This window comes from Cibotium barometz, chromosome 57 (genome assembly GCF_041138505.1).
Source record: "Cibotium barometz isolate CiBa-2024 chromosome 57, ASM4113850v1, whole genome shotgun sequence".
Classification (NCBI taxonomy): domain Eukaryota; kingdom Viridiplantae; phylum Streptophyta; class Polypodiopsida; order Cyatheales; family Cibotiaceae; genus Cibotium; species Cibotium barometz.
This window is the reverse complement of record NC_141102.1, coordinates 40,135,418-40,161,666: the sequence shown is the minus strand read 5'-3', so window position 1 is coordinate 40,161,666 and position 26,249 is coordinate 40,135,418. Positions and strand designations below refer to the sequence as shown.

The 26,249-nt window shown below is 47.4% G+C and overlaps 1 protein-coding gene across 1 annotated transcript in view; it reads right to left on the bottom strand.

Moving 5' to 3' along the window:
* Window positions 1-224: 224 nt before the first annotated feature.
* LOC147606746 (polygalacturonate 4-alpha-galacturonosyltransferase-like) overlaps window positions 225-26,249 on the bottom strand; it is a 37,614-nt gene continuing 11,589 nt past the window's right edge. Inside the window, exons 8-10 of the mRNA XM_086792285.1 lie at window positions 1,691-2,048; window positions 920-1,507; window positions 225-817 (exon numbers count right to left, since the gene is read on the bottom strand). Of these exons, the coding sequence (XP_086648411.1) occupies window positions 542-817; window positions 920-1,507; window positions 1,691-2,048 (1,222 nt within the window). The 3' untranslated portion in view covers window positions 225-541. The remainder of the gene's footprint in view (window positions 818-919; window positions 1,508-1,690; window positions 2,049-26,249) is intronic.

The following is a 26,249-nucleotide window of genomic DNA, read 5'->3' as shown; positions in this document are numbered from 1 at the left end:
GTAAAGTGTTGAACATCAACGAATCATCCGTCTCCACATCAACGATATTCTTAGCACCATATGGGCGTATATCAACGAATCATCTTTCTCCACATCAACGATATTCTAAGAATTTTCCTTTTACTGGGGTAGATGTGCCTCCTTATTGATACCTGTAACGTCTTGGAAGAAGACAATGAAGAACGTTTTAAACACTGCATCTTAAAATATAACCTACATACCTGTTTTGGAAAGTAAATTTCATAGAGTCAACTGTCATGACCTACAGAATTCCAACCATTCCTGTTATCTATAAGGCCCTTGCCTTTCCAATACAGTGATCAAAACGAATGACAAACAGGTTTATACTAGCCTTGTAAGACCTAGGAGGCCATGAAATGCCATGGACAAAGAATCTAAACCAAAAACTAAATACGTTACTTGTGGAAACGCATAGAGACTTTCTTGCTATGCCCATAAAATGTCATGGTATGCAAAGCCAAGTATCTTTACTGCATTGCCGCTCAGCCCAGAAAATTGTACCGTGTAAGCAATACCACTATTACTGATTGATATTACATTGTTGCAGGAAGTAGTGGTCGTATTTTACATGCCGTGTCCAGTAGTTCTTATACTTGGCCATAGCCAGCTCCAACCAAGGTTTCATGTTCCCATTATAATGTATCACAGCAGCACCTTCTATCTCACCCCGATCAACACTTGGGTTATAACCTAAGCCCAAGACATGCCAAGACTTCTCCAGAGGGTGGGTCAAGTTGTAGAATGTGATGAGACCTGGGGGAAGGGTCCCCAGCTTCCACAGAACCCTGTCTTCATTCTGATAAAGCAGCAGAGGTGAATCAGTATTTGGCCTCAAAGGAAAGCATGCTTTGTGTAAAATTTAATTGAACTTAGCTGGATATAAGCATGCAATGCTTACCATGTCTTGCCATTTGTGGTAGATGCCAGTAATATCCCTTTTCTTCCATTGTTGTAGGTCAAATATGTTCATGCCATAGGCCCAGCCACAAGCATGAGGATTGAAGTGACTCTTGATGTGAGGATTTGAGAAATTGAGGTACTTGTCAAAACGGTGAAAACTGTGCCCACATGTCTCTACAGCACCGTTCACTTTCCCACGGAGGTTCACAGACCACAGAGGAGTTAAATCCTTCTGCACTACGATGTCATCATCCAGAAAGAGGATTTTATCCAGCTTTGGATAGACCTCGGGAAGGTAGAAGCGGAGATGATTCAACATTGAGAGATATTTTGGATTCCGGTACTTCAGATTGGAGGATCCAGCAGCTAGTGTTGTTGGGCGATCTGCTTTGAAGTAATACTCCTTCATTGCTGCAGATTCGAGCTGCCTTAACACAGGGCAGTAGGAAGAGTTCAACCATGTGAAGTCATCAATATTCTGGACATCAATAGTTGCATTGCCAGGTGGATTTGCCAGGAACCACATCCTCATAGCCACATAGTTTAACTTGTCGGTGACGACATGAAAAACATGTTTCCTGGGCTCCTGCTTGAGAACAGCAGCATGGGTGAGACAACTCAATTGAGATTGTGGAATTCACAGGCATAGTGAATCCGAAGACACACCAACATGAGACTATGGAATGAAAGATATGACAAAATTGCTTTCCCATCACCATGTTATGGACTAATGCATATGCCTGCAATGTCTTCAGTCTGAGATTCTCACCTTTGCATTATGAATTGTTGAGTTGACAACTACTGAAGCTGCTAGGACGTTATCTGAGAACAACGCATAGTGAAAGAGGCTAGTATCTTCAAGATTGTCCTGACCAGGAAATCCTCTTTCATGCTCAGGCAGCCTGTAATATTCTATGGTAAGCCGCATGGACAAACAGTGTATGCCTTTGGGAAGTGTCTTCGCTGCAAGCTGACTCAAAAATGTGCTTTGTTTCTTGAGCATGCGTGCCTGTTCTTCTGATAACTGCAGCATAGCCCTCAGTTTTTTGGTTATGCCGGAGCAATCATACAGTTGCTCTCTGGCAATCGACAGCATCTGCCCCATTGACTTAACCCTTTCAGAGGCACTGCAACGACAAAAAACAACTATATTAGAGGGCACGGAATATTAAAATATATATTAAAGTGAATAATCTAGCATCCACCTTAAGGTCAGCAGTGGGCTCTAGCCCAAGGTTAGAATCATGGCATCTATACTAATTAATTCTTAAAAGAAAAGGATAAGAATGTAAATTACAATTTGACAATTACAAATTTAACAGGCATGAAATAGTATAATAGATTTACTAGATAAAATTTCTTACAAATATGAGAACTACTAACATATAGTATTCTAGTATATATCATTGCAATTCTTTTTTATGACTTTACTGAGTTAGTGGCTGTTATCACGCATGCAGATAATCGAGTGGCCTGATGTTAAAAAGCACAGCTCAAGAGATAACCACATAATCTTGTTTTTTGCCTTTTTAACTGAGAATTTGTTGTGAGCATGCTACGAAAAACTGTCATAGCACACCAGGAAGACAGTTGCAGCACCATTGTTGAAAATTGACCTGAAAACTAGCAAGTGGCTCAGGTTCTCAACGAAGGACGCCATAAGAATGCTAGAGGATAGTCAAGTTTAGTCACAAGGAATTTTTCCAAAGTTTGTGGAGTTTGGAGATTTGTTTTGAAATGTACAAAAATTAATGTTTTAAAAATATGCTCATCTCCTAGATGTAGGTGAGAAAGTGGAGATGTGAAAGAAAGCGCAGGAGAAAAACGAGGAGAGAAAGAAGTATGATCCCCTCCTCCCTTAGAAAGCATTCCTACGCCCGAAGTAGTTGGCAAGACAACCATCTTTTCTGCTGCTACGTACACCAACCAGACTCCAGATCCAATTTCATCGCCAGCATTTGTGCCTAACAAGGGCTCACACAGAGCCCGTCAAAAAGAAGCTAACTGAGTAGAATGGACATGTGATAGCAGGTGTGCACGTGAGACACTCCCCATATTTTTCCCTATTTTTTTCCATTTTTCCTAGTGGTGGGGAGGGTTGCCAGAGGATGCCAGGAGCACTCCAGTGCTGGCCGACTGCATGTTTATCAGTCGTGGGCTACTGGGCTGCTGGCCGACTGGAGTTTCTCAGTCATGGGCATTCATCTGCTGGCCGACTGCATTTATGCAGTCGTGGGACCATTTTCAGCAGTCGTGGGCACTTCATATGCTGGCCGACTGCTCTTCCAGAGATGTATATATAGGCCCCTTGCCCCCACCACTTCCTCATTCAATTTTCTCGGGATCTTGTGTATAGAGAAGAGTTTACACACCTATCTCTCTGTGTTTCCTGTGCTGTTTATTTTCTGCAGTCTACTTGCTCTTGTCTACCCAAGTTTGGTTATCATTTTCGCTGCATATTCTAACAAAAACAACCCTGGTTCCCCTTGCACTAAGAGTAACCACTGACGAAATGCCAAGCTCCTCGTCAAGGCTCTACTCAGAGCCATAAGAATCACCATCCACGTATGAGTGACCTGCTGACAGATCAGGCACAAAAGGTTGGTCTACCTTTTCCTTCCATTTGCGTGATACATGTGTACCTATAGGATAATAACATTTCTACTCCAAAGCATAACCATTGAAGATACATTTCTCTACCTTTGCATCACTTTGTTCTCACTTCATTGGGAACATGCACATATGCAATACTCCCAAACACTTTCAAGTGACACACATTTGATTTTATGCCTGTAAACTTTTGTTCAGGAGTCGTACCATAAACAACTGGAGAGCATATTCATAATGTAAACAACAGTTGCAACTGCTTTTGCACAAAAATAATCTGGCATATTCTTTTCAAACATCAAGACGCGTGCCACTTTTGCAATGTGCCTATTTTTCCTTCCTGCAACACTATTCTATTGCAGAGTATACCTGCATGTGAACTATCTCTTCATTTCCTGCTTTCTCAAGAAATCACTGAACACATTGGAGAAATACTCTCCCCCACCATCGATCTTAGGCATTTTATTTACATGCCTTTTTCCTTCTCAACCAAGGCTTTAAATCTCTAGAAGTGAGCAAACATCTCACTTTTCTCCTCATGAAATAAACCCACACTTTTCTAGTGTGATCATCAATGAATGTAACATAATACCTACAACCTACAATTGTTACAATCTTGGTCGGTCTCCATACATCCGAATGTATAACATCCAATGGCCTTGCATGGAGTCAGTGTCCACTGCTATTTAGGGGCAGGCCATAGAACTCTCGCATCATCTGCACGACCTGCGTATAACTGATGTGCTGACCCACCTCTGGCATTTGGCTCAGATGGAGTTGGGTGGCTCGGGCCTTTGGGACCAGGTATGGGAGATGGTGTCTTCCAACCTGGAGGTGCTTATTTTTTTATTTCTTCATGTTTTAGTGACAATACCACTTCCCGCTCCAACAAATACTTGCACTATGACAGGTGGAGTCTAGAGTATGCATACTCTAGGGCTTGAACAGAATGCCTACACATGGATGCCAAGATTCGTGGCCGTTTGGTGTGGTTTTACCCCACGACCGACAGTGATTGCTCTCCATCGAAACCTTCGAGTGGAGGGCAGCTCAGATAGTTCCGCTGTCCACCGATCTTAGCTATGCGGATTGTTTCATGGAACATCCAGGGTCTGGGGGGCCCACAATGCTTTTAGAGGCGCCGTGTCCTTACAGAGGAGCTCCATAGAGCAGCAGTTGGTGGAACCATTGATATTCTCTTCATTTAGGAGCACCATCTTTCAGAGGGACGTACTTGCCACTGCGGGAAGATCTTGCATGGCAGGAGTCACACCTTCTAGTTCCACTCTTTTGGCCCCTCTCGGACGTAGGGTGGAGTATCCATTTCCGCTAGTGATGAGCAGCTGTTGCTGGCAGTGATCGACTTAGGCACCATTGTTGTTGGTCGTGTTTAGTGGTTAGGATTGGAGAGGACCCTTTCTAAATGTATATGCGCCGAACGCTGCAGTAGGCAGAGCCACCTTTTGGAGTACAGGTATGCCGCAGGTGGATTTTCGGTGCAAGTGAGTGTGGAGATTTTAACATGCTAGAGTCAGTGGAGGATAGCCTCGGTGGTGGCATGGCTACAGTATGAGGTACAGAGTACTTGGCTTAGGAGGAGTTGATTTTAGCTCTCAAGGGCAGGACCCTTGGCATCTTCTAGAGTTTGGACGTAGTCTCAGGAGTCTGTGTTTTTCCAAATCTCTGACAGGAGGAGTACATGCCCTAACCTATCTAGATTAGATCGGTCTTATGTAGACGACTGGGCTTGTGGTCGTGGTGGCATGCTTGGTATTTTGGCTAGCGCTACTTTCTCCGATCATGCACCTGTTATTCTCTCCTTGGATGACTCTTGGAGGGAGGACATACATTTGAGCACCCCATCCAGAACCCTATGATTTGCAGTAGGATAGAGGGGGTTTGGGAAAGGCTAGAGTTTTCACTCAAGAGCAGTTGTAGGCACCTTGGATGCAGGCCTTGGAGAGATTAGCAGTCTATTACAAGTGGCAGTGCAAAGCAGATTGAATGGCTTCCAAGCGGAGGAGAGGAGCATTCATAGGGGTCTTGCTTTTTTACAACGGCTTCAAGTGAGTGCACCAGATAGCCTGTGGATTGAGAGCTAGCTGGTCGCCGCATGTACAGAACTCAGATCCATCAAGGAATGGCGGATGGAGTATAGATATCATGCAAGAGCCTCTTTTTGAACGCAGGCGGGAGATAGGGCCACTGGAGAGTTCTTCGTGATTGCAGGCCCACACAGGCAGAGAGAGGGTGTCCGTGTAGGTTACGAGGCTAGGATGGATCCATTGTTTTTACAGATCCCCCTCATGGGAGAGCCATCGCCACAAATTTCTCCGGGGAGGCAATACAAATACGAAGGGATGGAATCCCAACCATCCGTGGAAGAACCAAAGCGACAATGGGAGGGAACTCCATCACTCTTTTGACAACACCACCTATCACCACAAGGATAGAAAGGTATTCCTTCCTGAGACCTGGAAAAGAAGGCCTAGTCCGTACCCAACATGATGAGGTTTAGTTGCATGACTCTGTCCAAAGTTGCATGCGAATCAAACTCAACTTGATAGTAGCCACACCCTAAGGGATGAATGTCAACGATCTCTCCAAGCGAACCGAGAAGACTTATCTACAACAGATCCCTGAACTGTCTGTGGCTACCCACAATCTTGCATACCAGGGTGGAGGCCTCCAAAGAAGTGACAGTCGTAAGCGGGGAGCTGGAGATCTTCTTCAAAAAAGGATAGACAAGGGACGACAGCCTAAGTTGGGGATGATGGAGCGGCTTCCATGGAGTCCTCTTGATGGTTCAAGACCAGAAGATGCTGAAACTCATTGCAGATAGAGAAAAAACCAGAGATCTATAAGCACCTCACCAGAAAGACAAGAGAGCATAAGGAGGGGCGAGGCAAGGACACATAGCCAGATGGGCTACCAGAGTAGGCTAGGGAGCTACAACTATATGGCAGAGAGAGGCAGAGGCGAAAGAGAGAAGGGAGGGAGGGTGGGAGGGAGGGAGGGAGGGAGCACGCGGACAACGAGACGGGAAGCGAGAGGGCTAGCGGCCAAGAGGAGAGACAATAGGGGAAGAGGGACTGGCGAGAGGCGGAGGAAGGTGTTAGAAGTCATCTCCTGTCTATTTTTATACACCAGGGCCTTTGTTGTGGGTGTGCCCGCCCTTATAAGGTGTTTTATCATTTTTCCTCACTCCCCGTATTTTTCCCCATTTTTCCGTGGTGTGGAGGGATGCCAGATGTTGGCAGAAGTCTCTAGTGGCTGGCCGACTGCCCATTCAGCAGTCGTGTGGCTGGCCGACTGCCCATTCAGCTGTCGTGGAGTTTTCTCTGCTGGCCGACTGCTTCATGCAGTCGTGGAGGCATTTGCTGCTGGCCGACTGCTTTATGCAGTCGTGGAGATCCTCTAGAGCAGGCCGACTACTTGCATGGGGCATATAAATAGGCCCCATGTCCCCCACCACATTCTCATTCAGTTATTTGCGGGATCTTGTGTATAGAGAAGAGTTTACACACCTATCTCTCTGTGTTTCTTGTGCTGTCTATTTTCTGCATTCTACTTGCTCTTGTCAACCCAAGTTTGGTTATCATTTCCATTGCATATTCTGACATGGTATCAGAGCCCTAGGCTCGTGATAGATCTTGGGAGTTTTCTGAGCAAGAGGGGGATCGTTAGGTTGCTGATTGGTGGACTGTTTTGGACTGTTTGGGAAGAGAAGGTGCAAGAGAAAGGCAGGCTAAGGTGCTGGACAGCCACTTGCAGGTTTTAGAGATTTTTTTTTCCCACCCACCCACCCTTTCAGTTTACTCCCCGCGATGGCAGATTTACTAGAGATGGATGAGAAGCACATGAAGATTCCGACTCTCCCCACGTTCCCAGTGGACCGTCAGTTGGACGGGTCCAATTACGGCATCTGGAAGGTCATGATGGAGTCTGTGCTGGAGTCATATGACCTTGCTGATTTCATCATCATCGGGGTTCCACGGCCGGAAGCAGAGGAAGGGGAGTTACTGTCGATGAGGAAGGACCGAGAGGCACAGGCACACATGTGGGATCGTGTCAACGCTAGGGTCTGGTCATTTATTTTCCTCAACTGCACACCACAAGTGATCAATCATGTAAAGCACATGACGCTAGCGAGAGGCATATGGGAGCACTTGGCTTCTCTTTGGAAGTGCAGATGGGGGTTATGAACCCTGCAAAGTCCTTGACGATGCGGAAACACATTAACAAGCTACAGGCCCTTCAGCAGGAAGTCCTACAAGCTGGGAAAGAGAGATCATCTGAAGACATGGCCATCACTTTGCTGTCCCACTTGCTTGCTCAGTATTCTGCTTTCTATTTCTCATTGATTACGAGTGGCAGGCTCAGCACCATTACCTGGGAGGAGCTTGTGCCAATGGTCTTGGACCAGGAGGAACGTTTCACGAACCCTCCTCACAGCGGCGGTTCAGAGGCCTTAACTGGCCAACGGTCGAAAGGCCGGAATAACAAGGGCAAAGGGAAGGCTTCACCGGAGAAGTCTTCTGAGAAGAAGCCTGACTCAGAACGAGAGAAGCTGAAGGCCGAAAGATTCTGCAATGATTGTGGCGAGAAAGGCCACTATTGGAGGAAGTGCCCTAAGCGGACAGAGAAGAGTGCTGATTCCTCAGCCCTCAGCTGCAAAGACTCCGGCATTTGTGCCCTTAGAGATGATGGACTCCGACGCTTCATCATCTTCGAGCGAGGAGGCACTTGGCTTCACCGCGAAGGATACCCAGGAATGGATTCTTGACAGTGGTGCTTCCAGGCACATGACTCCATCCTGTGACTTCTTTTTGAGTCTGAAACGGCAGTCAGGTAGCATCTTTATTGGCGACAACTCCACTATTCCGATACATAGTGAGGGCCGGATGGAGATTATTCTCGACAGCAAGGGGGGCAAGCATGCTTCCCGTGTTCTTTATGTCCCTGCTCTGGGTTTTCATCTACTGTCAGTGCATGAAGTATGCAAGACTGGCTTTCGGGTGGAATTTGAGGAGCATTCAGTTGCTCTCGAGACCGTGAGACTGGCCAGGTTGTTTGGGAAGGCGGTGTGGAGAATGGTATCTACAAGCTCTCTGCACTCTCCTCGTTGACAGGTTCTCAGGTTGGAGATTTGTGGCACTTTCGTTTTGGCCACTTAAATGTGAATGCATTGAGGCGAGCTTTCCGAGACCAGATGGTGGTTGGCTTGCCAGATGTTGGCAGTAGACAAGGGCGTTGTAGTTCTTGCATACATGGTAAGTAGCACAGGGAATCCTTTCCGAAGCAAGCTTCCAGGCGGGCTTCGAAACCATTGGAGTTGATTCACACTGATTTGTGTGGACCTCAGCAGACACCATCTTTGGGAGAATCTCTCTACTTTATGCTGCTTGTTGATGATTGTACCAGATTCACGTGGGTCTACTTTCTTTCCCAAAAGGACCAAGCTTTTGCTCGGTTCAAGGATTGGCATGTGATGGTGGAGAAAGAGTCTGGATTTCAGGTCAAGACTCTCAGGGCTGATAAAGGAGGTGAATTCTCCTCGACTGTATTTCTCAGATTTTGTGCAGATCATGGCATCAAAAGGGAACTAGCCAATACAGGATCGCCTTCGAAGAATGGAGTTGTCGAACGCAAGAACAGGACTGTGGTGGAGATGTCGAGGACCATGCTGGAGCATCGTGATCTTCCTCGTCCACTTTGGGGAGAGGCTGTGGCAACGGCTGTCCATACCCTCAACCGATCTCCGACAACTTCAGTACCCCATATGACTCCATTTGAGGCATACTTTGGCAGGAAACCTGATGTCTCGCACTTCCGTGTCTTTGGGAGTGACGCGTATGTACATATTCCGAAGAAGCAGAGGGGGAAGCTTGACTCCAAGTCCCGCAAGCTTGTATTTGTGGGGTATAATTCTCTTTCCAAGGGATACAGATTGTATGATCCAGACAGGAACGAGATTGTTGTCAGCCGGGATGTGGTCTTTGAGGAGCATGTTCCAGTATCCACTGTCGAGGAGCCGCCACTTCTTGGAGATCCAGAGGAGTCTGATGATGATTCCCAGACCATCATTCCAGTTGATCAACCTCAGTCAGTACAGGAGGTTGAGCCCGCAACTGGAGTAGAGCCCCCGCGACCACAAGAGGCTCCACGATCTGTTAAGAGGACGGCCCTCGAAGATCACACAGAGTCCGAGATAAAAGCAATACAGCGGAGCTTCTTCAGGCGAACTATGCTTTGATGTCTCGTATTATGCAGGACAAGGAGCCCACTTCCGTTAAGGAAGCCCTTTCATTCTCACAGGATACTTGGAGGAAAGCCATGCAGGTGGAACTTGATGCCATCAAGAAGAACAACACTTGGGAGTTGGTACCGAGGCTGTCGAAGCGGTCAGTCATTGGTGTCAAATGGATCTTTAAGACCAAATATGCGTCTGATGGGTCAGTGGACAAACACAAAGCCAGACTTGTGGCTAAAGGTTATGCTCAGCGGCCAGGCATCGACTACGAGGATACCTTTGCACCGACAACACGGATGTCCACGATTCGGACCATTCTTGCCCTTGCTTCTTCTCAGAGGTGGCCCGTGTATCAAATGGATGTAAAATCTGCGTTCCTTAATGGTGACCTGCAGGAGGAGGTGTACGTTGAGCAGCCTCCCGGCATTATTGTTCCAAGATCTGAAGGGATGGTTTACAGGTTACGTAAGGCCTTGTATGGTCTTAAGCAGGCTCCCCGGGCTTGGAATTAGAAGATTGATTCCTTCTTTGTTCGGACTGGATTTCAGAGATCGGTTGCAGATCCGAACCTGTATCTCTTTCGGGAACGCGGCATGGTCACGATTATCATCCTTTATGTGGATGATCTCATTCTCACTAGCGGTCATGTGGAGCACATTGGAGTGACGAAGGCTGCCTTGTCAAAGGAGTTTGAGATGACCGACTTAGGCTTACTCCACTTCTTTTTGGGATTGGAGATCTGGCAGACCCAGAGGGGGTTTTTTGTCTCTCAGCAGCGGTATGTTCATGAGTTGCTTGAGGCCTTTGGGATGGAGAACTGCAAGCCTATTACTTCGCCGATGGACCCGAACACAAAGTTAACCGTTACTGATCCTTGTGAGCCAGTTGATGCCTCGCAGTACCAGAAGTTGGTTGGTTGCTGAACACCAGATTGGACTTGAGCTTCTCCGTGGGGCTGTTGAGCTCTTTCATGCAGACGCCATTGAAGTCTCATTGGGACGCAGGATTGCGGATCTTGCGGTATCTGCAGAGTACGAAGGATCTAGGACTCTTTTACACAGGAGGGGATGGAGTCAGGCTCCAAGGTTGGAGTGACTCAGATTGGGGAGGAGATCCAGACACGAGGAGATCTACTTCAGGATACGGTTTTACCCTCGACTCAGGAGCAGTTTCTTGGAGCAACAAGAGGCAGCCAACTATTGCCCTTTCTTCGACAGAGGCAGAGTACCGGGCTGCTTGTGGTGCTACTTGTGAGGTTGTGTGGCTGCGGAGGCTGCTAGGCGAGATTGGGTTTCCACAGAAGGAGCCCACAGTCATCCAGTGCGATTACCAGAGTTGTATAGCTATTGCTCGGAACCCGGTCTTCCATTTTCGGACCAAGCACATAGAGATACAGTATCACTTTGTACGTGAGAAGATCTTGGCTGGTGACATCTTGCTACTTTATTGTTCAACAGAGGACAATGCGGCGGACCTCTTCACGAAGTCTCTACCTCAGGCTACGCTCAGGCGGCACTCAAGCTCCCTTGGGTTGATTTCACAGCCAAGAGTTGAGAGGGGGTGTTAGAAGTCATCTCCTGTCTATTTTTATACACCAGGGCCTTTGTTGTGGGTGTGCTCGCCCTTATAAGGTGTTTTATCATTTTTCCTCACTCCCCGTATTTTTCCCCATTTTTCCGTGGTTCGGAGGGATGCCAGATGTTGGCAGAAGTCTCTGGTGGCTGGCCGACTGCCCATTCAGCAGTCGTGTGGCTGGCCGACTGCTTCATGCAGTCGTGGAGGCATTTGCTGCTGGCCGACTGCTTTATGCAGTCGTGGAGATCCTCTAGAGCAGGCCGACTGCTTGCATGGGACATATAAATAGGCCCCATGTCCCCCACCACTTTCTCATTCAGTTATTTGCGGGATCTTGTGTATAGAGAAGAGTTTACACACCTATCTCTCTGTGTTTCTTGTGCTGTCTATTTTCTACATTCTACTTGCTCTTGTCAACCCAAGTTTGGTTATCATTTCCGCTGCATATTCTGACAGAAGGGAGGGCTTCACATTGAGCAGGGAAGTAGGGGGAGGCTGGCATAGGAGAAAGAGGAGGAGGGACTGGCATAGGCAAAGGAGGGGGCGAGGGGGAGGGGAGTCTGCACAAGGCCGAAGAAGGAGAGAAGATGCGATGGAGGGGGAGGGGGTAGGACAAAGGGCATAAGGATGCGCAGGAAGAAGCGAGTTTACCCTTACAACCAAGCGGCATTGATTTTGAAGTCTTCCACAAGACACCCTTAAGGATTGAACCTCACTTGCAAACCCTGCTCAACCATCTGTCCAACAAAAATCAAGTTCTTCGTAATGTTTGGAACATGAAACACATTTGCCAAGTACTTCATTTTACCATCCTACATAGACAATGGTACTTTACCAACATGCGCAATGGGATGCGCAATATCATCACATGTTTCTACATAACGTGGTTTTTCCATTTTCAAAATATCTCTAAACCACTCATCATGACTGGTCATGTGGTTAGAGATACTAGAATCCACATACTAAACATCTCTTGATCCTAACACGTCTCATGTCGTGGAGCTGAGCATGTGCTACATCATAAACAACTGCTCACTTACGTCATCACCACCATGTTTACTTAATGATGCATAGTTGCCACTTTTGACATCATTCTGCTTTTTATAGCAGTCCTTTGCCATGTGCCTTGGTTTGCCATAGTAATAGCACCCTATGCTATTTGTACTCTGATTTCTTTGCCAACCACCTCGGCCTCTCTGGTTCCCCCTATCTCTAGAATGGCCTCTTCCACCTATTTATACATTTGATTCCTGTATGATTTCTGTTTCCAAAACGGCCTCCACCGCGGCCTCTAGATGATAATCTCCTTGTGTCTCTACTTGTATCTGAGTAGAAGGCCTACTCATTTGAATTTCTAGAGGATGAACCTCCCCAATATTCATCTCCTCACAGGTGATACTCATTTGAATTTCTAGAGGATGAACCTCCCCAATATTCATCTCCTCACAGGTGAGAAGAGCAATTAGTTCCTAAAAATATAAAAAAACATCTCAAACTCCAACGGAGGTCGAAAATTGGTTGTATTTCTTGCCAAGACTATTCAAGGTCACTGAAAACATATCATCATCATCTACTAGTGATTCAATAGAAGTAAGGCCATTCACAATCCGATTTCCCCTCAGAAGTCAAACCCTGATCCTGAGATGAAGCCTGTTGTGGAGCATCTAACAAAATTTCCTCCTCCTGATCAATGTCAAATGGTTCCTCCACCTGAGGTGCTCGAGGACGTGCCGGATCAAGTCGAGGAAGAGGAAAAGGAGGATCAAGCGAAGAACCAAGGAGAGGCCGAGTCGAATCAGCCCCTGAAGATGAAGAAGCCCCCTTTGCAAAACGGAAGATGAAGTCTCATGAACCACCACATCTCTACTACTAACGATGATCTTCGAGCTAGCAAGATTGTAGAGTCAATAACCTTTGGATTCTGAGCTATAACCAACCAAAATATGACGCTTGGACTTAGCGTCCAACTTCCCCCTATCACCATCAGGTACATGAACAAATGCATCTGACCCAAAAACCTGAGAGTGAGAAACCGTGGGTTTTCTTCCCTGGTAGGCCCAAAAAGGGGGTCTTCCCCGAAAAAGCAGTTGTAGGGAACCGATTAGAATATAAACAGCAGTAGCAACTGGCTCTGTCCAAACTAAGACTCTGATGTTTCAACATTGTCCAAGCCATCTCAATCACCATTCGGTTCTTTCTGCTCCACCATGCCGTTCTCTGAAGGAGTACCCCCTTTGTCCGCTCGTAATATAAAAACAAAGTGTCCTGACTGTTTCTCTACCAAGGTTCTCCATGTTTGGAATCTGTTGAAAGTTTCATCTTTGGATTTTAGAAAATAGGCCCAAGTATACCAGCTAAAATCATCAACCAAAAGAAAAACATAATTGGCAGAACCAAGAGACAAAGTGTACATTGGGCCGCACAAATCCACATGAACCAACTCCAAAGGTGTCGTAGCTCACTGTGTAGCCTTCTTTGGAAAGGCCTCCCGATGTTTCCCTTTGAGACGAGTGACAAGGGTCCTCACGTGTGCCCCATCTAGCAATCCATCCACCAGTTGCTCCCGAAAAGCCTTCCGCAAGGCCTCCAAATGAAGATGCCCAAATCTAGCATGCCGAAGATCGCCTATACGGGTACCTGTGTGAGAGTAAAGAGTCCTGAGTTTGTAGGGGCCATGGTTCGAGATACCTTGCCAAAGGATCTTGTAGTGAGAGGGTCTTGAATGATCACTGAGTTCTCCATGAATTCCACCTTAGTGCCCAATTTGCAAATCTCGTGTACAAAAAGGAGATGAAATCCTAAATCTTGCATATATAGCACTCTCAAGGTGTACTTCCCTCCATTGCCATTCGGAATGAGGGGCATTGTCCCTTCGCCAAGAATGGGGACAGTAGAATTATCTCCAATGGCAACTCTCTCGCAACGTTGCTACAATTCTTCAAACCAATCCTTGCCATAAGTCATGGGCAGTGTAGCACCATTGTCAAAAATCCACTGAGGAGAGTGGGAACAAGAAGGAAAAGCCTACTCAACCACTAGAGGGGGAGTCTCGGACTCGAGATCAATCAAGGTGACTAAAGCTGACTCCTCCACAACTTGAGCTCAGCGAGGCTCATCCCTAGCAGGTAGAGTGGTGGTGGCGATCAGGTACTTCTAGCCACCATGTGGTACATCACTTCGCGCTGGGCCTTTTCTCGAGCATGCATTGGCCAGGTACAGCGATTCATCCAAAACTTGTTATGGATCGGAAGTGATGGGAGGCCAACCAGGGCCAAGGTGGCATGGCGAGTGATCATTCAGCAATGTAGCAGAGGGGGGGGGGGGGGGGGGGGGAGAGGGAGGGGGTTTGTTGGGCTAGCCTCATCGATCTTGGTATTCAGAGCCGTGCCCTACTGGGCAAGTTGATTGTCAGAGGGCTCCTTCCCGATGGTGAGCCCTAGAAGGATTCTTATTGGCCCGGATTTCAGCCCGCACTCCGAGCCTTGCGAGCCCGTGGCCGCAGAGTACCCAATGGATTTTCACAGGGATGCAAGCCCGTGGCCGCAGAGATGTGAGCCCGTGGTTTCAACCCACCTTTTGAGGATAGATTTATAGCCAGTTTACTTTGGGCTTGGGATCATCTCAAGCCAGCCCTCAGACAGATAGTTCCGGTTGCCTCAGAGGAGCAGCTCCGGCAACCTTTGGTCTGGAACCCCTTGATCCGTTTACCTAGTGGCCACATGTTAGGGACCCGACTGCATGTATCTTGGGGAGCCTTGAGTATGGGACTAGCCAGGTCTCTTGGAGATTGGATTGCACACAAGCAATTACCCCTGGAGAAGCAAGACTGAGGCCTGACTGGGATCTGAGGTCGAGATAGGCTCAGCATCGACATTGACTCAGCTATCCCTCAGGAGTGGCTGATGTCTATTCCAGACCCGACCCCCCCAATGTGGTTAGGAGTGTTCACCAGACACGATATCCTTGTGGTGGTCCATGGAGCAGATGAGGACAGTAGTCTACTCACTTTTTCTATTGCATCCCAAGGCAGACTAAAGAGATCAGAGCTTCCCTTGGAGATTTCAAAGGCTGCACCTTGCAGAGGGTGAGGGTGATCGGTTTTCGGGCACGGGAATGGCACATAGATCTAGCACCGGCCAAGGTGGCCCCAAGGAGAGACTATGGTAGCTATGGATTTGGAAGTGCCGACCTCTCACACGCCTGTAGTGGGACCCAAGAGAGTGGACTTGGCATGATCCTGCAGATCGGGAGGAGACTATGGATGCCCCCTTCTTTGCATATACAACACGGCTAGGCCGTAGGATCCAGATGCCTGAGATAGATGGCACACCAACAGCAACAGCACATTGGCAGTCTCACAGGGCCTATCACAGCACTTCCTTTCGGATTTTTGAAAGAGGCTTTGGGACAGCCTAGAAAGATCACTCTATTTCTTTGGCTGTTGGCACACAGGAGTTTGGCGGTCGGTACTTGGCTAGCAATTGGAGGTCAGTAAGCGGCTTGTCCACACTGCGGCCACCATCAAGAGCTTCGGCGACTTTGCCGTTGGGATTGCCCGAAGGCTCAACAAATTTGGCAACGGATTCTCCGCATCTTCACTATGAACAGGGCATCGACCTGGATCATCACTTGGGGCACTGTAGTTTGGGCCATAGAGGCTGGAGCGATCAAGACTTATGAGGACGATGGGAAAGGACTAGCCCTTCAGGTCTCTCACCATCGTATTGCAGCAGCAGTACCAGTCATCACAGCCCCTCCCTCGGGTGACTGGCGGCGGCCAAGCTCATGCTAGAGATGGGAGATTTGCAATAGCATCATAGCCTGGCACATTTGGCGTGCTAGATACTGCGAGGCCATCGAGGGTACCCACACTCTGCCGGCTAAGACCATCAAGAGCATATGTCTTGATATCATTCACACTCTCCGCGGTCAGTGGTGGGGGAAGTTACACGGAGGTTCTGACCGCATGCAGAAGCGGCGCGAAGCCTTTCTGAGACTTTGGAAGCCTGGTCCTTTCCTCATAGATAGAGGCGGTGACCCATTTGGCATTACAGACCACCTGTGTGGTTGTCCCCACCCATCCCCCCCCCAACCCCCCATGAGATAGCCTTCTTCTCACTTTCTGATCAAGTCCCTGAACACACGCATCATCATGTGGTTAACTGTCGTTGGGGCATTCATCAAACCGAATGGCATAACCACAAACTCGTAGTGGGCCCATTTAGTGCGGAAGGCCGTCTTTTGGATGTTCCCTTGGACGAATCCGTACATGATGGTACCCACTTTTTAGGTCAAGCTTCAAAAACATCTTGGCTCCATTCATCCTTAAAAAGGAGACACACTGAACATATAAACCTCTGATTGCAACAATTCTTGGAGTTAGCGGTCCAACTCCAATTTCATAGCCTTACTCAAGCGATATGGAAACTATACACACATCCCATTGGATCTACATGCCTAAACCATATAGGAATTTTTCTCTCTTTTCCTTCTCTAATTTGTTCAACTATAAAGCCAGATGAATGACTTTGTTGGCAAATTGGAGGATTACACGTTCTAGCGCAATTTCCTAAAGTCACCCTCAAGCCGCTCAAGATAATGAGGTGGTACAAACCGCTTCGTAAGATTGGTGACAAATTGGTCCCATTCATAAGCGACAACCCCAAACTAGGAATTGGCTTGGTCCCAATGAGTCCACTAAGATATAGCTTCACCCTCAATGTAGCAACAAGCTAACACAACTTTCTCCACATCCAACTTTCTACCCGCAACAAAATAAGCTTCAAACTGATGAATCCAAGAATACAAAGCTATGGGACCAAGTTTATCATTATACTTACTAAAATTCACCATCTCGTAAAGATGAGTCAAGAAAGTCGCCAGTACCACTCTAGCATCAAGAGCTGCAAGGATACGCTTTTGTTCCACTGTCGTCTTTGTTTCTCCTATACAACAACACGAGTTGCTGCCTGTGTCCAAAGCTCAAGCTCCCGTACTTGTAATTCATATAAAGCACATGCCTACTCTGTTAACTCCACAATGGAAATAGTCGTGGTATCTCAGAAGGGATCTAGGTGAGAACTAGCGAGGGGTGACGAAGAATTTGGAAGAGGTAGTCGCTTCTCCAGGGCCTAGATCGTGGCTTTTTGCCCAAGCAATTGATCTCCCTATTGCTTCATAAGAAGCATAAAATTTTGGAACATCGCTTGTATCTGGTCTCCACTGAGAACACTACTCCCTGATGCCGTCACTGTAGAAGTGGCAGTCTCTTCCTAGATCTAGTATTCTCTCTCATCATCAGAGTTCGCCATAGGAGTGGTCAAGTTTTTCCCTGAACGCAAATAAATCATCCACTATGTGTGCAAGATACATTTCCAGTCGCTTCTAGAGGCTGTCCTGAGGGACACGAGTCACACCAAAATGGGGAGTGCTACCGGCATCTAAAAACCAACCAGACAAGTGAAAAAAAAAAATTCCTTTTGTTCTTGGCTGAATTTCTTCACCGAAGGAAAAGCTCAGATACCACTATACACATGCGGAAGCTTACAAAAAAGTTTTAAATACTATCGTCCCTTTATTCTTGACGATGAATAGCACAACGTAGAGAAGATAAGAGTGCAGAGAGGAGAGAGAAACGCACAAGATTGGGTCCCAAATACCCTCTAAAGAGCCCCCACCACATATGGTGTATTTGCTTTATTGAATGAGTAGACTGACAGACTACTGGCTGTAAATAACCAAGACTGAATTGACTTGGATACCTTCCCTTGATCTACGCTTTCCACCTTGCTTGGCCCCTTCTTGGCTTGCTCTAGCCCTTGGACTTCAGCACTTGGCAGAGATAATGAGATAGCATTCAGCCTGAAGATAGTCCCTTCATCTGCACTTTCCACCTTGCTTGACTGAGATAGCATTCAGCCTGAAGATAGTCCCTTGATCTACACTTTCCACCTTGCTTGGCCCCTTCTTGGCTTGCTTTAGCCCTTGGACTTCAGCACTTGCAGAGATAATGAGATGATTTATGCTCTAGGCTGCCCATTGCTTCTATACTGTGCCCCATAGTTGTTTCTCGTACGCGTACGAACCTATTCGTACGTACGAGTCGTACGGTACGATACCGTACGAATTCGTACGATATCGTACGGTATGAGTTAGGTTTTTTTTTTTTTCCCCCCCCCCCCCCCAAATTTTTTTTCCCTTGAAAAAAATTTCCAAATGCTTAAAAAAAATAGAAACCCTGCTTTACGAAGATCCCAAATGCTCGCAATACTTCGCAACTTTCGTGTCCACTCAGTATTCCATATGGGGTTGTGGAGAGACCTAAAAAATCTGGCGAGGTAGACTGGTAGTGTACACTTGATTGGTAGGATGAGAGAATCTTGCTACATCACTTGGGGATCCCTGGTATAGGTAGGCTAGACAATTAGATTCTCAAGTTATGCACAAGGGAGAACATTTGGACATGGCCATTTTGATCTAGAGAGGAGTCCCTAAACTTATCACCCTAGATGCACTCCTCGTATTTGTGCAAGGACGGTCCCTTAGTCATAAACGCTACACTGGGAGACCTTTGGTATTGCATTACCCATCCAGGTTCTTTTTTGGAGACAATCGGGAGATCCAACCGGGTTTCTCAAGCACTGTAGACTCCTCCCCTCCCAACCTTCCCTCACATTCAAGCTTGAAGCTCCATAGCTTGTAAGTGTAAAAAATAAAAACCGTATTTTATCGTACCGTATCCCAAAATTTCATATCGTACCGAATATTCCCGTACGGTATCGTACCGTACCGTATCGTATTTTCGTACCGTGACAACTATGCTGTGCCCAGAATATGCAAGTCAGTTCGCTCATAGGCTGTCAGCCTGCTCACGACTAAGACAAACTGCATTTCATGAAGCGCTTTCCACAAGTGAGCATCTCATGCTGGCCAACAGATTATTAGCTCGCCAACAGGGCTTCAGGGCTGTCATAAGGCTGTCCCATGTGCTTAAGGGCTAGCCTTAAGACCTTGGTGGCCCTTGGACAGGCCTTCCATAGCTGTCCACAAGGCAGACTCTTACAGAATCCATCTCCTGACTTAAAATGGTGCCCGTGCATCCAGCTGGAAGCCTAATAAATACCTCATGCACCTCTACATCAAGGTGGTTCCAAACGTAGTGAACGATACGTTTAGTACGTTTGGAAAACGTGCCGAAAAGATTCCAAACGTAGTGAACGTTGCCCCTGATATATATGTATACAAAATTTATAGTTTACTTATAAACTTTTGAAATATGAAGTTTGAAGATTCATCAATGAACATTAAAGCACTTACTAATACTATATAACCTTTAATTTCAATTTTGCACAACTTACAACTTACAAGTCACAAGTGACGATGGCAAATGCAAATATCAAATAAAACAATTAAACAACAAACATAAATGAAAGTGAGATGGATCATGGATAAATCATAAGACTATAGACATATGTCATACATGATACTACAGAGAATATGATCTCAATTCTGATTCCTAGAGGCTAGGCACCTGAACCCCTCAAACTAAAAGGCTAGGCCTGACAAACAAAGCAAAGTCTAGACTAGTCACCAAAAAAAAAAAAAAAACTCGTAACTATAAACTATAATAGCAACTAGATACTCATCTAAACCAGATGATGACTCTGAAGAAACATCTCCATCCGTCGACATGTTGCCATCCAAGTCATAGTCAGGCTCTCTGACCACTGGCACTATAGGAACAACACATATCAAGAGTCAATACTCAATGCTCAATGCTCATGAGCATTCATTAGGACTCGAGATTCAATGCTCATGAGGTTACACATATGAAGTTTAATAATAAACATTTTGAGTTGGCAAGTAATTTTACCTCCTCCACACCAGTGGCTGTCTTGAGTGTGCGCAAAAGACGGAGGTTGGATCGACAAAACACCAACCTCTCTAACTGTTGAGTACTCAAGCAATTACGGATCTTGGCATGCACAAGAGAGTACGCACTCCAATTCCGTTCGCATGCCCAGCAGAGCATGTGCAGCAAACCGTCACTACCTCATGACATTATCCAAGCAGAGTTTGCTGCGGCTCCTATGATGGTAGAGGCCATATTTCGGACTATATGCCTACTAGACAGATTCAGAGAGATGCCACAGGACAGATTGTCATACAGAGCTTTTGAGGCATCTAGACAGCTGGCTGAGGCAGGAGACAGAGGATCATGGTATGCACAGGTCACACATTGGTTCTCACAGCATGGCCTAGACATGGATCATCTACCACCATTCCAGTATGACAGGGATGCACCACATATCCATCTCTCTCATAGTGAGAGGAACAAAGTATTGAGACAGAATCTATGGCAGCTCTATACACGAGAGACATGGATATCGCCTACACAGCCTCTTCCACCGAAGATGCTATACTACAGAGATCACTTCGTGAGTATCACTGATGATGGATTTATAGAGAGGGCTAGATACATGGAGGGCTTTTTACCACACGGCTCTCGAGTGGCTATTGGTCAGCTTAGAGTTTCATCACACCGATTGGAGATTGAGACTGGCAGAGCAGCACGGATCCCCCGAGAGGAGAGGGTATACAGATTGTGCAGAGAGGAGGTGGAGATGTTAGAAGTCATCTCCTGTCTAGATTTATACACCAGGGCCTTTGTTGTGGGTGTGCCCGCCCTTATCAGGTGTTTTATCATTTTTCCTCACTCCCCGTATTTTTCCCATTTTTCTGTGGCTTGGGAGGCAGCCCTGAGTTGGCAGGAGGATCCATTTGCTGGCCGACTACATCAGATGTGTGTATTAGAGCTGGCCGACTGTATCTGATGCAGTCGTGGACCCTCAGAGCTGGCCGACTGGCTGCATGCTGCTGGCCGACTGCATATGCAATCGTGGAGCCTTTTTCAGCAGGCCGACTGCACATGTGGGGGCATATAAATAGGCCCCCACCCCCATACCACACAGTGTATCATATTCGGGATCTTCTAGTGTATATCAAAGCAGAGTTACACGCCTTCATCTATCTCTCTCTTGTGCTGTTTTTCTGCATGCGTTTTTTGCTCTTGTGTTCCCAGATCTGGTCATCATCTCCGCTGCGTATTCTGACATGGTATCAGAGCCTAGGCTCTAGATAGGTCTTGGGATTTGTGTGAGCAAGAGGGGGACTGTTTTGTGGCTGATTGGTGGACTGTTTTGGACTGTTCGGGAAGAGGAGAAGCAAGAGGAAGGCGGGCTGATTTGCTAGACAGCCACTTGCAGGTTTTAGTTCTTCTTTGTTCCCACCCACCCACCCTTTTCAGAGTACATCCCCGCAATGGCAGATCTGTATGAGATGGCCGAGAGACATGTGAAGATCCCGACACTCCCCACGTTCCCGGTGGACCGTCAGTTGGACGGGAGCAACTACGGCATATGGAAGGTTATGATTGAATCTGTTCTGGAGTCTTACGACCTCGCTGATTTCGTCGTTGTTGGTGTTCCACGGCTGGAAGTTGAGGAAGGGGAGTTACCGTCGATCCGAAAGGACCAGGAGGCTCAGACACAGATGTGGGATCGTGTCAACGCCAGGGTTCGTTCATTTATCTTTCTCAACTGCACACCGCAGGTAATCAATCATGTAAAGCATATGACGCTGGCCAGAGGTATATGGCAGCATTTGGCCTCTCTTTACAACAGGGTATCGCCCATGAAGAGGATTTCCTTGGAAGTACAGATGCGGGTTATGAACCCTGCAAAGTCGTCGACGATGCGGGAGCATATTAACAAGCTGCAGGCTCTTCAGCAAGAAGTTCTTCAGGCAGGGAAGGAGATATCGTCGGAGGACATGGCCATAACGTTGCTGTCACACTTGCCCTCTTCGTACTCAGCATTTTACTCGTCGTTGATTACCAGTGGGGACAGGCTCAGCACCATCACGTGGGAGGAGCTTGTGCCCATGGTCCTAGACCAGGAGGAACGATTCACGAACCCTCCTCAGGGTGGAGGTTCGGAGGCCTTAACTGGCCAACGGTCGAAAGGCCGTAACTCGGGCAAAGGGAAGGCTTCATCGGAGAAGTCTTCTGAGAAGAAGTCCGACGCTGACCGCGAGAAACTAAAGGCAGAGAGGACCTGTAATGATTGTGGCAAGAAAGGCCACTACTGGAGGCAATGTCCCAAGCAGAAGGCCGAGAAGGGTGAAGATTCCTCAGTAGCAATCATGAAGACTCCGGCTTTTGTGCACCTCGAGGTGGTGGACATCGATGTTTCATTTTCTTCAGGTAGGGGGGAGATTGGAGGACTCTCCGCAACGGATACTCGAGAGTGGATTCTCGATAGTGGTGCTTCCAGGCACATGACTCCTTCCCGTTCCGGTTTATAAGATCTCTGCAGGCTTTCTGGTCATATTCTTACTGGGGATACGTCCACTATCCCAGTTCACAGTGAGGGCAAGATGGAGATAGTTCCCGATGGCAGAGGGGGGAAGCATTCCTCCGAGGTGTTGTATGTTCCGGCACTTGGTTTTCATCTGTTGTCAGTGCATCAGGTTTGCAAGACTGGCATACGGGTGGAGTTTGATGAGCATTTTGTTGCTCTCCGTGACAAAGCAACAGGCCAAGCGGTTTGGGAAGGTGGAGTGGAGAATGGAGTTTACAAGCTTTCAGCACTCTCTCTCCCAGGTCCTCAGGGTTGTGATGAGTGGCAGTCTGGTAATGGCTACTCAAGTGTGGATATGTTGCAGGTGCGAGCTTTCCGAGACCAGATGGTGGATAGCTTGCCAGTAGATGGCAGCAGTTGGCAGGAACTTTCCAGTACTGATGTTGGTAGTTCTTGTGTTCATCAGTCAGAGGAAGCTGAACAGGTCACTTATGCTCTGATGTCTCGTAGCGTTCGGGACATAGAACTCCCAGTAGTTAAGGATGTTCTTTCCACGGGGACCTTTCGGAAAGCCAGGCAGGTGGCAGGTGCTTACTTGCAGAAGGAGGTGGTTTCTCCAGGCTTTGTGGTTCCGGATTCAGAGGGGGTGGTTGACAGGTTGCATCAGGTTTCCAGGACTTGTTTGTGCACCGTAAACAGGTGTTGATCCTTGTGAGCAGTGTGATGCCTTTTTGACTCAGAAGCTGTATGGTTCATTAGTCTGGTTGATGGACACCACATTGGACGGGAGCTTCCTGATGAGGCACTTGAGCTCATGGTTGCGGATGACTCTTTGGGAGGCAGGATTGCGTTTCCTGTGGTTCCGGCGGCATGCGAAGGATCATGGACTCTTGTACACAGGAGGGGGATTGTTGGATGGAGTCCGACTCCACGGTTGGAGTGACTCAGTTTGGGGAGGAGATCCGGACACGAGGGGATCTACTTCAGGCCCAGGAGCAGTTTTATGGAGCAGTTGGAGACAGTCATCTTTTGCCTTGTCGAGAACAAAGGCAGAGTACCGGGCTGTTTGTGATGCTGTTTGTGAGGTTGTGAAGATGCAGAGGTTGCATGGCAGGTTTGGGCTTCCACTAAAGGAACCCATGGTCATCCAGAGGCACTTTGTTCGTGAACAGATCGTTGCTGATGACATCTTGCTGCGACGGAGGACGGTACGGTGGACCTCTTCACAAAGTCGCTATCTCAGGATTTGCTCAGGCGGCACCCCAGCTCCCTGTGGTTGGTTTCACAGCCAGGAGCTGAGAGGGGGTGTTAGAAGTCATCTCCTGTCTAGATTTATACACCAGGGCCTTTGTTGTGGGTGTGCCCGCCCTTATCAAGTGTTTTATCATTTCTCCTCACTCCCCGTATTTTTCCCATTTTTCTGTGGCTTGGGAGGCAGCCCTGAGTTGGCAAGAGGATCCATTTGCTGGCCGACTACATCATATGTGTGTATTAGAGCTGGCCAACTGTATCTGATGCAGTCGTGGACCCTCAGAGCTGGCCAACTGGCTGCATGCTGCTGGCCGACTGCATATGCAGTCGTGGAGCCTTTTTCAACAGGCCGACTGCACATGTGGGGGCATATAAATAGACCCCACCCCCATACCACTCGTGTATCATATTCGGGATCTTCTAGTGTATATCAAAGCAGAGTTACACGCCTACATCTATCTCTCTCTTATGATGTTTTTCTGCATGCATTTTTTGCTCTTGTGTTCCTAGATCTGGTCATCATCTCCGCTGCGTATTCTGACATGAGAGTGAGGAGCATTATGTATGCAGATGCAGAGCATATACAGCCATTAGAGAGAGAGATCCCATTTTATTCAGAGAGCCACATTCCCTACGCCAGATCTTTGAGGCAGCAGACCAGCGCATACTGGGGAGATTCATTCTAGACATACAACGCCACAGAGAGACATCATTACAGGCTCAGATAGCTCCAAAGGGGGGACGACAGACACAGATTACTACATTTTTTCAGAGATCCATCCCACTCCCAACCCCTACACGGCAGGGAATTACTCTCCAGAGAGCAGAGACACTCAGAGCCCGCAGGAGACAAAGGACACCTGGCTTTCGGACACCACGCCTATACCAGAGAGAGATGACAGATCAGAGCTCAGAGCTCAGTTTCACAGAGAGGTTGCAGAGCGACTGGCTCACTTCAGAGCACACCCAAGCATGTTCTTCAGGGAGCTGTGGACACCCCCTTCATTGATGTATACCATTTTATACCCCCAGTATGGTACAGGATGGAGCTGGCTAGGTTGCATATCATGATTGTATACTCCATGCATATAGCTTTGCATTCTCCTAGTAGTAGAGCTCCATCCCCTCCACCACTCATTGTACTTATTGCACACCCAAATTCAGCTTTTTAGTTCAGCACTTTTTCATTTTGTTGGGATGACAGAGGATACCCCACACAGGTACACCGATTTGTCTCATAGGCCGGTACACCGATTTGTCTCATAGGCCGAGTTCGGTCTTTTGGAAGACGTTAATAAAATCTTTCTTTCTTTCTTTCTTTCTACCTACAGCCATCGTCGGCCCACAGCTCTGGATCTACAGCACTTGTGCTTCTCATACTCTCGAGCAGTACTACACCTCTACAGCAGCCTACGTTTACAATACTTCAGCGTTTTACATCTACATCTCAGATTTGGGACAGCAGCTCTCTGCTACACATCATAGAGACAGCATTCCTCTCTGCTACACATCGTAGGGACAGCGGCCCTCTGTAGCAAACCTCATGTCAAAGTACTGGATTTCATTCATTAGTATACATACACTCACTCATCTCTTCCATGCTATATTGATTTGCTATGATCTCTCATACGTCCGATCTTTTCGTCCTTTTGCCCTCACACGTAGTTGATCCCGTCCAACTGTCGGTCCACCGAGAATGTCGGGAGGGTGGGGATCTTCAAACGTTTCTCAGTCATCTCGAGCAAATCTGCCATCTCAAGGGTTCACAAGGTCTTGTGAAGGGAAGGTTGGTGAGAAAAAAAATAAAGAGGAGGCTACAAACACAATGCAAGGTGGCTGTCCAGCTCTCCACCTCCCGAACAGCCCAAAAACTCTCCAATCAGCACCAAAAAACAACAAACCCTCAAGCTTTCACTGTCTCCAAGCTTCAAGCCACCTGGGACTCTAATACCATGTCAGAAAGCACAGCGGAAATGAGACAAACAGCTGTGAGAGAGAGAGAGAGAGAGAGAGAGAGAAGCTGTATAAAACCATGGCACTAGAGGCTGAAATGTGCCTTTGCGGGTGGACCTGTGGATCGGTCAAAAACAATGACGCTAGAGGCTGAAATGCGCCTGAACAAAATCTGGGTGCGGCTGCAAAGGATATTCTCGCTGTTACGCAGAAGTGTGATCGACATCCTTGCAGAGAAGACAACACACCGCCTTTCGTTATCAGTGGAGCTGCTTGCAACAAGAGGTATTACTGTAAATACAGCAGGTACACTAGGGTTTCTAGCAAGT